The 11,382-nt window shown below is 34.7% G+C and overlaps 1 protein-coding gene and 1 long non-coding RNA gene across 2 annotated transcripts; one reads left to right on the top strand and one right to left on the bottom strand.

The window, feature by feature from the left end:
- LOC110900867 lies at nucleotides 1-794 on the bottom strand. The gene is made up of 2 exons (XM_022147727.1): nucleotides 464-794; nucleotides 1-365 (listed from the first exon to the last, which is right to left on the bottom strand). The coding sequence occupies exons 1-2, from the start codon at nucleotides 792-794 to the stop codon at nucleotides 1-3; spliced, it is 696 nt and encodes a 231-aa protein (XP_022003419.1).
- A 3,711-nt stretch (nucleotides 795-4,505) lies between these two features.
- Nucleotides 4,506-6,516, top strand: LOC118485611. The gene is made up of 3 exons (XR_004877074.1): nucleotides 4,506-4,690; nucleotides 5,547-5,603; nucleotides 6,305-6,516. It is a non-coding gene; the product is annotated as an uncharacterized LOC118485611 (long non-coding RNA).
- Nucleotides 6,517-11,382: the final 4,866 nt, after the last annotated feature.

The raw sequence follows: 11,382 nt of genomic DNA, 5'->3' as shown, positions 1-11,382 counted from the left end.
TCAGTTTGGGTATCGATGTGGGCCATTTGGACGGCGCTCTTTGGGGTATCGGGACTGACCACGAGGGGCTGGATTGCGGCGTTGGTTTTGTGGTTCAGGAGTGGGTGGAGGTGCATCTGGGGTGGCGGCAGCAGCAATGGGGTTGTCTTTTTCACGGTTTGCTTGGCGTTGCTCTTCAAGTTCCAGCATGTTCACCGCCTCTTCCCAAGATGGGAGAGTTTGATTTAGTTGGGCAGCAACCGTGTCGTACTCAGAAGGCAAGCCGCGGACCAGTTGGATTACAAGGCGTCTCGCACTGACAGGGTTGTCAACATCAGAAAGCTGTCCAGCCAGTTCTTCACTTCTTTGAGCCGTTGGCAGTACGCCTGAAAAGACGACATGGATTTCAAGGTAAGATTAGTGAAGGCGTGTTCCAAGGCTGCGGCACGAGATCCTTTGTTGTTAAGGAAGAGGTTTCGAATACGAATCCAGGCTTGAAGAGCGGTGGATTCAGTTTCAAGAACACGGACAAGCAAATCATCCGACAAGGATCCGTAGATCCATTGGAGGACGATTGCGTCCACCTCAGCCCAGTTTTCATAGGAGGGGTCGGTAGTCGCCGGTGGGAGGGTACCGTCAATGTGGTCGAGTACCTTGTACCCACGAGCGTGCAATTGAAAAAGCTTCACCCAAGAGGAATAGGTGACCTTCGTGCCATCCAAGACACGCACTTTGTTTTGGATGTTGGTTACCGTATACACGGGGTGCAGGGACGGAGCAGCAGGTTTGGGTTGAGCATCATTTTGGTCGGCCATAGCAGAGAAAGTGAGGGGTAGTTTGAGGTATACTGGAGGAAAAGTAAAGAGGAGAGATTAAGACCGTAGCCCTAATTAAAACAAACCTCAAGGAAAAAAAAAAAGATGAAGTGGTAAGGAGTAGGCTCGATACCATGTAATTAAACTGATTTCCTTGTCTCATTCATCACCAATGTACAGCCATTTATACAAGAGAAATCACGACAATCCAAAAGGTAATCAAGGGGATTTCCTAACTTACAAGAGGGGATTACGGGACTAGACAAAGGAAGATAATAACAACATTGAATACAAATATAAATCAAATAAATGCAGAGCATATTTCGGCTAATAATAATAGGATATTGACCTCTAATAATTTCTACTAGACGTTATTGACCGTTTGCAGTCCTACCTTTTTTTATTCACTCTAACAGTCTCACATTTCAACTATTTTGCCTCCACCGGTACTCAGTCCGTTAAGTTTTTTTTTTTTCGAATTACAAACTAACGTTTTAGGTGTGCTCCAAACGCCAAAAACGGTACTTCAATTCGGGTGTTTAAACTTCCAATTAACAAAAATCAAGTCATTTGGAGCATCGTTTCGGGTAAGTTTTACATCAGTAGACTCGTATCTTCGTTCTGATCAAAAGCCCTAAAACGTCAGTTTGTAATTCGGGAAAAAACTTAACGGAGTTAAGTTTTTTTAACGGATGACCGGTGAAGGAAAAATAGTTGAAAAATAGGACTGTCAAGGGGAATAAAAATATAGTTGATAACATGATTTTTTTAACGGCAAGTTTTATATGATAACTAACGCCACCCCACTAGCAAGACGCTAGAAAGGGGCAAACCAAACAAAACATATATAACATATAAAACAACTTACACCGTAAAAGACGTTTAGCTCGGCCAATCTAAAACCAAATTTCTACTCTTTTTTTGATCCATAAGAAATCATAAGACATAATTTTCCCATAAATCTTTTCGATCTTGATCGGCTTGTTTTTAAACATTTTTAAACATAAACTCATTGCGGGTCTTCCCGATCACCCACATCGACACCATAATGAGAGCTTGGACAACTTTATTTTTCAACCCAGAACCTTGAATCAACTTATGCGCATCAAAGATGATTTTATTTAGATGGTTGGTTTTTATTCTTTAGTTTAACTAAGTCAAGCATGTTAGTTATGGTAATGAGCTTAATAGTTAGGTTATATTTTTTCATATTTATAGTTGATGTGTCAATTACTTTGATCAAATTTAATACTATGATTACTAGAACCGCTTATATAGGGGGTCATTTTTAATTTTTTTTAGGAATGAGAAAAATGCCCGGATAGTCCCTGTGCTTTCGCCTTTTTTCACCTATAGTCCCCAACTTTTTAAAATTACCTGAATAGTCCCCAAGTTTTCATTTTTTGTTCCCGGATAGTCCCTGGGTCTAACTTCTGTTTGTTTTCTCTGTTAAAATGATGTGGAATAACAAAAATACCCTTACTAAAAAATAAAATAACTTAATCTATTTAATAGATTTATTTTTATGTGGGACCCACTACTTTATAAATAAATAAATAAAAAACAACCCCAACCCCACCCCTAAATAAAATAACTATCCTTAAACAAATATTATATATAGAAAATACATCTCTCTCTCCCTCTAACTACCCTATCACCACTCACCCACCTGCCACCCCCACCATCTGTCTTCTTCTCCGGTGAAGCCACCCAACTCCGATGTCTTCTCTTGCCTAACAAACACCCATTCCTTCTCCATCAAACCAGTGGCCATAAATTTTATGGACAAATTTATATACGTATCACAATACTCTGGCTCATACAAAAACCCTCAACCTGCTTATCTCCATCGAACCAGTGGCATTAAATTTTATGGACAAATTTATATACATTTCACAATACTCTGGCTCATATACAAAAACCCTCAACCTGCTTCATATCTAAACTATAATCACAGCACAATCATTTCCTAAATTCACAAACTAACTCACAACTACTTTATAAATCCAAATCATATTCATTGAATCGAATTAAATTGAAACGATTGCTTAAACATATTCGTTCCTTCTCCGCCATTATCAACACCCAACCTTCAACCAAGGTCTAGCTACGAATTTTACAGATCTGGTCCATCCACATAAACACCAACTCTCATCCTCCGCCGCAATCGAACAAGAAAAGAAAAAAAAGGCGAAAGAGAAACTATTTAGGAGGTGGTGGTGCTTACAGCGGTGGTCAGCTGGTGGTTCTCAGGTGGCGGTAGCTGGGTGGTGGTGGTCGGCTGGCGGTTATGGAGAACAGATAGAGAGAAAGGTTGAGAAAAGGGAGGGCGGTGGTGATGGTGAGAACATGAATTAGAGAGAGAGAGAGAGTTAAGAGAGGGAGACAGAATTAAGAGAGAGAGAGAGCAAGAGTTAAGAGAGAGAGGAGGAGACTGATCAAGTAGTGGGTCCTACATAAAAATAAATCTATTAAATAGATTAAGTTATTTTGTTTTTTAGTAAGGGTATTTTTGTCATTTCACAACATTTTAACAGAGAAAACAAACAGAAGTTAGACCCATGGACTATCCGGAAACAAAAAATGAAAACTTGGGGACTATTCAGGTAATTTTAGAAAGTTGGGGACTATAGGTGAAAAAAGGCGAAACCACAGAGACTATCCGGGCATTTTTCTCTTTAGGAATACTTTAACATAGGATGATAAGTTTTTCATTAATTGCGTTTTACTTCAAGGTTTGTTTAGCATGTTTCTAACATTTCTTTCTTTCGCTTTCCGGGATAAAACGACGTACAATATGCAATACCGTCTTCTGGCACCCCCCTAAGACCATCCGTAGTGGGGCGTTATTTTTAAAAAATTTTGAAAAAAAAAACGCCCTAAAACGCCCCCCCAACCATTATATAGGGCGTTATTTTTAAGATTTTTAGAAAAAAAAATGTTACCGGCGTTTTAATAAACACGCCCAAAATTGCTTTGACCTTTTAGTAACCACCAATCACTTTTTGAGAGACTATGACAGCTTTGACCATTTTGTCACCCACCAATCACCATTTTGTCACCCACCAATGCACAGGGACCTCACATGCACATGACCTTTTTTTTTAATTGGAAGGGGTTATTGGCATAATGCCCCACTACGCCACTTTTGCTATAATGCCCCTTCGCTGACTAGGACGCCACGTGTCGGATAATGCCCCATGGTGGGGGCATTATAACACATTACCACTACGTTAATTGCAACTCACTTGAAGATTCACAAACACAATATAAAGCATGGTGTCCATGGCTTTATAATCTAGTGACATTTTGGAGGTGGGATAATACTTTGTGACCAATAGGTCCTGGTTCGATTCCCACAAGGGGGATTTGTCCCATATTTATTGGGTTTCCTCCATAATTAGTGTATGGGCACTATGCCTAGTGGAGATGGATATGATCGGGTGGTTTCGCTGATGGCATGATGATACTCCAGATCCGTCAGTAATCCAAAATTTGCCGTTCAAAATATATATATATATATATATATATAGGGGAGGGTTATCTTGAGATTAAATATTTTTGTGAGAACACTAAGAACAATTTCTATCCATAGATCATCAAAAATTAAGGGCTAAGATTAAAGGATATTTAAATGAGAACGAAACTTAAATTAAAAGACTAAAGGGGCTTTATAGTCAAAAACCTTCCAATCTTCCAATCTTGAACCCCTGTCTCGTTCACCAACCCCTTCATCCCTAATCGAACATCATCGTCATCTTCAATCATGCCACACTCTGTAGCATAAGTGCTCATGAACTCGATCGACTATCATACCAATGATTTGCATCATTTATCGATTGAAGACGGTAAAAAGTTTGAGACTAAACCATTCCTATGTAGGGTTTCGAGACACGGTAACGTTTACAACATTGTTCTTCTATCAGTTGTGGCTAGTTCTATTTCTTATCAGCAACGTTGTCGCCGTGTCGTTAGTGATTCAAAGATGTCAGATTTGGTTCTCTAAATTGTGTGGATTTGTTGTTAGATTATTAGGGTTTTAAGCTATTTAATGGTAGAAGCTTTCAATTATGTTTAATAAGGTCTTATTTTCGATAGGCTCTGTTAATTGTAAATTCAATTTTAGCTCTTTTGTGTTTGCTGGTGGATTATAGTTTGAAATTGCACGTTCATGTGAACTTAATTTGTGCTTTAGTGTGATTGGATTACTATTGTTTGTAGCTATAAAAGAAATTAATGTTTAATTTTATGCAAATAAATGGCTGAAGATTTTATTTGTTTTCAATATGGCTCTGTTTGCTCTAAACTATGCTATTTTGGTGATTAAAGTAAATCAATGGCAAGAGTTTTGATTCGTTTATAATTTGGTTATGTTTCTCCAAACCGTGTTGATTTGATATTAGGTTTTAAGCAAATTATAGGTACAAATTTGATTTATTTTTAGTAAAGTTTTATTTTCTATGAACACTGTTAAGTGGATATTAAATTCTTTTAGCAAATTGATGGCATGAATTTTCTCAATGTTTTGTAATTCTCAGATATCTTCTCTATTATTTTTGTGATGTAATGTTGTTGATATTCACTTTGAAGACTTAAGTTTGGACCATTGAATGATCAATATATTCAGTAGTAAAACTGAGTTTTTTCACATTGTTTGTTTGATCATAACTTTCTCTCTAACCATTGGATTTGATCAATTTATGCATTGCAACTGATATGTGAAACGTTTGGGTATAATTTCTGCATATGTAGATTAACATGGTGAGAGAAGTAAGGCCAATGAAACTTCAAAAAGCACCACACGTGAAGGTATGTATTATAAAATAAGTTTTTTTTTTGGAAATCATATATATGTAGGTTTACACATGTGTACATCATCATACTTAAGCTTAAAAAATCTGTAAACATGTGTAGATTAGCTTAGTTACTATTACATTCGTATAATTAAGAATTTATACATGTGTAAATAAGATGTGAACATACAAACTATGGTATTAGAACAAATAAGTATGATTCAATAGGTGTAATTATGCAGTTTACATATGTGTACATCATCATGCTTAAGCTTAAAAAATATTTACGCATGTGTAAATGAACTTAGTTACTACTGCATCTGTGTAATAAGCAATTTACACACGTGTAAATAAGATGTGCACATTGTAATGAAGATATTAGAACAAATTAGTATGATACATAGATGTAGTTGTGTAATTTACACATGTGTAAGCAGGTTGTTTACACATTGTAAGTGAGCAGTTTTGCTCATTTATACATGTGCAAGTCAGTCGGATTTTGAGAATTACAAAACAGAGAAGATATCTGAGAATTACACATAAGTATGATTAAATAGGTGTAATTATGCAATTTACACATGTGTAGGTAGGTTGTTTACACATGTGTAAGTGAGCCATTTTGCTCATTTACACATGTGTAAGTCAGTAAGATTATTTGTTTAAAATAGCAGTAAAACAAATGGCTTAATGGTATTGTACTTTTGTCACTTTGACCAGGCACATTTTTAGAAATAATGGTACATTCTATTGTTGGTTGGAAAATGACAAAGAGAACTCTGAGAGGTCATCGTAGAAGCCCATAAAATAATACGAAAATGGTACTTTGGAAAGCGAATATTCACCAAGAAGAGAATGGAGTTTGAGAGAAACCAAAAGGAAAAGAGAGACTAGTATATATTTTGAATCACGACTTGTTTTTATGTTATCATGCATACTGCGTGTCGAGGATTATGACTTTGTTTTATGTTATTGTTGATATTGTCTAAAGGGTTATATGACTTGTTGAGAAATTGAATACTTTTGATATATGGATAATACTCTTTTGGTTTAAATCCTACTTGTTGGTAAATATAATACTTAATATTTTTGGTCTAAAGGGTTATATGACTTGTTGAGAGATTGAATACTTTTGATATACGGATAATACTCTTTTGGTTTAAATCCTACTTGTTGGTAAATATAATACTTAATATTTTTGAATAAAATACTATCTTGTTTTAATTCATAATTTACACATGTGTAATTCAATTGCAAATGTGTAAAACAAAAAGAATTAAGTGACAGAGAACAAATTTACAGATGTGCAATACTATGCACATAGGCAAAATAAAAAAAAGTAAGCGATAGTGAACAATTTACACATGTGTAATTCAGCTACAAATGTGTAGTCAATAAACAAATAAGTGACAATGAACAATTTACACATGTGTAAACAGCTTACTTACACGTGTGTAAAATAGACACTTACACATGCGTAAAACAGGCACTTACACATATGTAATACAAATGGACATAAGACAATAAAAATAAATGACAATGAACAGTTTACACGTGTTACATAGCTGCAACTGTGTATTCCAGAAGCAAATAAGTGACGGTGAATAATTTACACATGTGCAATACAACTGAATCTATGTAAAATAGAAACAAAAAAGCGTCGGTGAACAATTTACATATGTGTTAGTCGAATGCAAATATATAAAACAGGAACAAATAAGTGGTAACGAACAATTTACACATGTGTAAAACATATTACATAAGAATACATGACATTTACACATGTGTAAAATATAATTTGATAACGAATAAGAATACAAGTCCAAACACATAATATTCTTAAAACAGTGAAAGAAAAAAATATTAAATCGTAAAATCCAGTGTTAAAACAAAGTTCAAATTCAAGCAAATGTCAAGTCTTTAAAAGTCATAGTACATGAATACCTTATTTAAACTAAATAAAAAAAAATATAAAAACTTCATTCATCATCACTATGACTCTCTTCATCAGTTCGATTTTGTTTTTTAGGATAACTTTGAGCATCAAGGGAGTCAAGTTTGTCACAAAATTTGCACTTCCTTTTATTCTTTCTGCTATTAACCTTAGCTTCTTCTCTCTGGCCAATCAAACAACGAGTTGTACCACAACCTTTGTTCCTAACTAGTAGGATTCCCCCGCGCCACGCGGTGGGAATTTGATCGATATCAGTTCGGCTTGTTAGGGTATTGTCATTCGCTATAGCAAACAAAAGATAAGACCTAAAAATAAAGTCGTGCAGCGGTGCTCGTTAAATGCACCTCCAACTAATACCCATATAAAAACTTGTATTTTTTGACCCGTTACACGACAAAGCAATTTTCCTAGAGCGGTCTATCCAGTTGTCTTTTTCTGACTTCAGATAGATATAGGTCTGCATCGTTCCATTCGATTGGTTGGTCGACGTCGTGTGTTCACTTCTACCTCAACCACTTATTCACATTTTGTAACAATCAATAACTTGCTAGAAACATCCCCAACCTAGAAAAAAAATCAAAATCAAACAAATCCCCAAAAATGAATATCACAAAGAGTATAATTAGTGAAGCCAATGAATATCACAGAAAGTATAATTAGTGAAGTATAATTAGTGAAGCCAAAAATGAATATCACGGAAAGTATAATTAGTGAAGCCAAAAATAAATATCACAGAAAGTATAATTAGTGAAGCCAATAAGCCCAACTACATCAGATTAGGTAGGGTTCAAGTTCATATTAAACAAACTTCAATATTCTATAATCTATATTTACTAAAAGTGCCAATTATCAACTGGTCTCTTAGTGGTGTAGCTAACATAATCCATCACAACGAAACGCTATGTACCCTGAGCTACAACTGACCTCTCAGTGATGTGTTCACAGGGATCATAAGAATGAAATGCTTTGTAAACTAATGTACAACCGGTCTCTTAGTGATCCATTCAACAAAATTCATAACAATGACTATGAGATAGTTATTTTTCAACTTCTTGAATGTAAATATTAAACGTAAGGGGCTGCAAATCTTTTGCATAATGTTTAATCTCAATAGTTTTTACTAACAACCTGCCTACTCGATTGTATAAAGTAGCCTACCCACTCAACTGTAAAAAGTAACTTTGTTTTTCTCTTGTCTGAAAACCAAATGGAGCCCTAAATTGTTTGACAGCCATCTGCATAATTACTCTTTTCTGTTTAGTCATGAAGGATATAAATGTGAAGTATTGGGGTAGGACCAATATTATAGTTACCTTATTACCAGAAAAAAATCACAAATGACGAAACCTTCAAATTATTTAGCTAAGGTAACCAAGATGTGCCTAAACTACTTAAACCCATAACAATCACTTAAGTGGATATTATTCCCCAAAATAACACAATATTGTTGGTAAACAACAAGCCTAATTGCATTTCTCTAACAAAAGAGGTGAAAAGAATATATAGCTTCCATATATCGCAGGCAAGCAGGTAGTATAACAACAAAAGATGATGCCGGTTACCTCGCAAGAAAACTGAAATTGTCCAAAGTCCAAACTTTCTCTATGTCGTTGCAAACTATCGGTACTATCCAACTATAAACAAAACAAAAAACAATTAACATTTATCACAACAAATTTACAAAAGAAAAGAAACTGAACCAAAAGGATTGAACAATACTTCACCTTCCGTTCTGTACACCCGTGGTCTGACCATCGAGATCGATCTTTAAACTTTAAACCATCTTCCTATAATGTATAAACCCTATAACCCAATATTGATATCAACTCCAACACCTACTTCAGCCAAAACTTCAATTTGTTCCTCATGAATGAAAAAACTTTTATAATACGAATCATAATTCATACACAAATAAAACTACATCTTCTCACCTAAACAACACCTAGCCACCTAATATAATTTAGAACTAAAATCCAATCACTTATTAACACCTTTAAACTAAATTTGCTTCATATTAAGAACTTTTGTTTTACAAATTTTTCCTCACTTATTATGCAAAAATATGAGTTGAATTAATACAAACTATATACAATAGAGATATTTGTGTATTTAGAATACAATTACAAATGCAAATAAACCTAAATCCCCCCTTTCGCAATATCTGGATACCTAACACAAGTCAGAACAAAAATTCAATCACTTATTAACACCTTTAATATGATTTCACTAGAAACCTAGAACTTTTATTCTACAATTTCACCTGAATTATTATGTAAAATATGTATCAAATCATCACAAACTATAAGCACGAAGAATCAACATATCAAAGTATACAATAACGGTAATTACTCATTTATAATACACCTGAAACCCTAGACTGACCCTAAACTGCATAATCAGATCATGAAACCCCATTCAGCTTTAAAAATGACAGTAGTGAATCTTCAACATACTTAGACATCAAAATTAAGACTCAATCACTCAAACACAAATCTTCAAATTGCTCCTAATGATTGAAAACACTTTTACAATTTGAATCAGAATTCATCATGTATGACTGAGGATATACCATAAATGCAATTCGCCAGATAAAAACTAATTAGGGCAAATTATGAACTCACAAAAGAATTGAAATCATGGTACAAAATCATCAATCGATTGCGAATTCAGTACAACATGGAATTGGAATCAAGTGTACGAACACTACCTGCGGGTTAGGATCCAATCAAATGGTCTGATTAGCAAGAAATCAAATCAAATGCGCCAAACTACTGCAACCGAATTGATGATAATGAGTTCAACATCATTGAACAACCCTAACCCTAATCAACAATCAAATGCGTCTGATTACAAGATTGATTATGAGCGAGTCGAATAAAGCTTTGATTTAGGTCTATATAATGCTTCAATTGATTTTTCACAATTAAATCTAAAGTGAATAATAGAAGCGCTGGAGTAGAGAAGATAGGGAAATGTTAAATTACCAATTTAACCTTTTAATTAAAACATAAGAGAATATAAATGGGTTGCTGAGAATTGTTCTCATGGTTCTCACAGAAAATAGGTGTTCTCATTTAAACCCTCCCCTATATATATATATATATATATATAAAGCATTGTTCAATAACCCAGAAAAGGGAAAAAATGCCACTTTGAAAAGGATTTTCACCTCGACTCCATACAACACATGCAAATCTAAATACAAGGTGCTTCAAGACATCCCCGTATCCAATTCCCCTATATATACCTAAAACCCATTTGCTAGAGAATTTCATCAAGAAAATTCAATTATTTAATTGAAATGACTATTTATCAAATTCTGCTTTTAAAAATAAATTATATTTTGAATTTCCTTTTAGATACCCATTCACAAACAAGTGGGCCCTCAATTATTTGTCCTTTATAAGACCGTGTGTAATGGGGCGTATTTTTTTTTAAAATTTTTGCCCCAAAACGCTCTATAACGCCCATCCCCCATTACAGGGGGCGTTTTGGGGCGTTTTAAATCAAAAAATTTATTCCCAGCGTTTAAATTAAAACGCTTAATCCACAAACCAACAACCAATCAAACGGCTATTTTCCTAACGGCTAGTTTGATTTAATTTTTTTTAAACCTATTATATATATATATATATATATATATATATATATATAAACAACCAAAACTCATCCATTTTCAACAAAAACAATCTCAAAACCTCTCTAAAAAATCCCACAATTTTTAAAAAAACTTGATGGATTCTCCTAGTTCTTCATCCATGATAAATTTTTACTACAACGAGTATTTTGCGGATGGCGATGGTTCGACCGATGAGGAGCTTGAGCAAGAGGCGGTTACGAGTGC

Source organism: Helianthus annuus, chromosome 13, assembly GCF_002127325.2.
Source record: "Helianthus annuus cultivar XRQ/B chromosome 13, HanXRQr2.0-SUNRISE, whole genome shotgun sequence".
Classification (NCBI taxonomy): Eukaryota; Viridiplantae; Streptophyta; class Magnoliopsida; order Asterales; family Asteraceae; genus Helianthus; species Helianthus annuus.
Note: the sequence above shows the minus strand (reverse complement) of the source record. Positions and strands in the feature narration are given on the sequence as shown.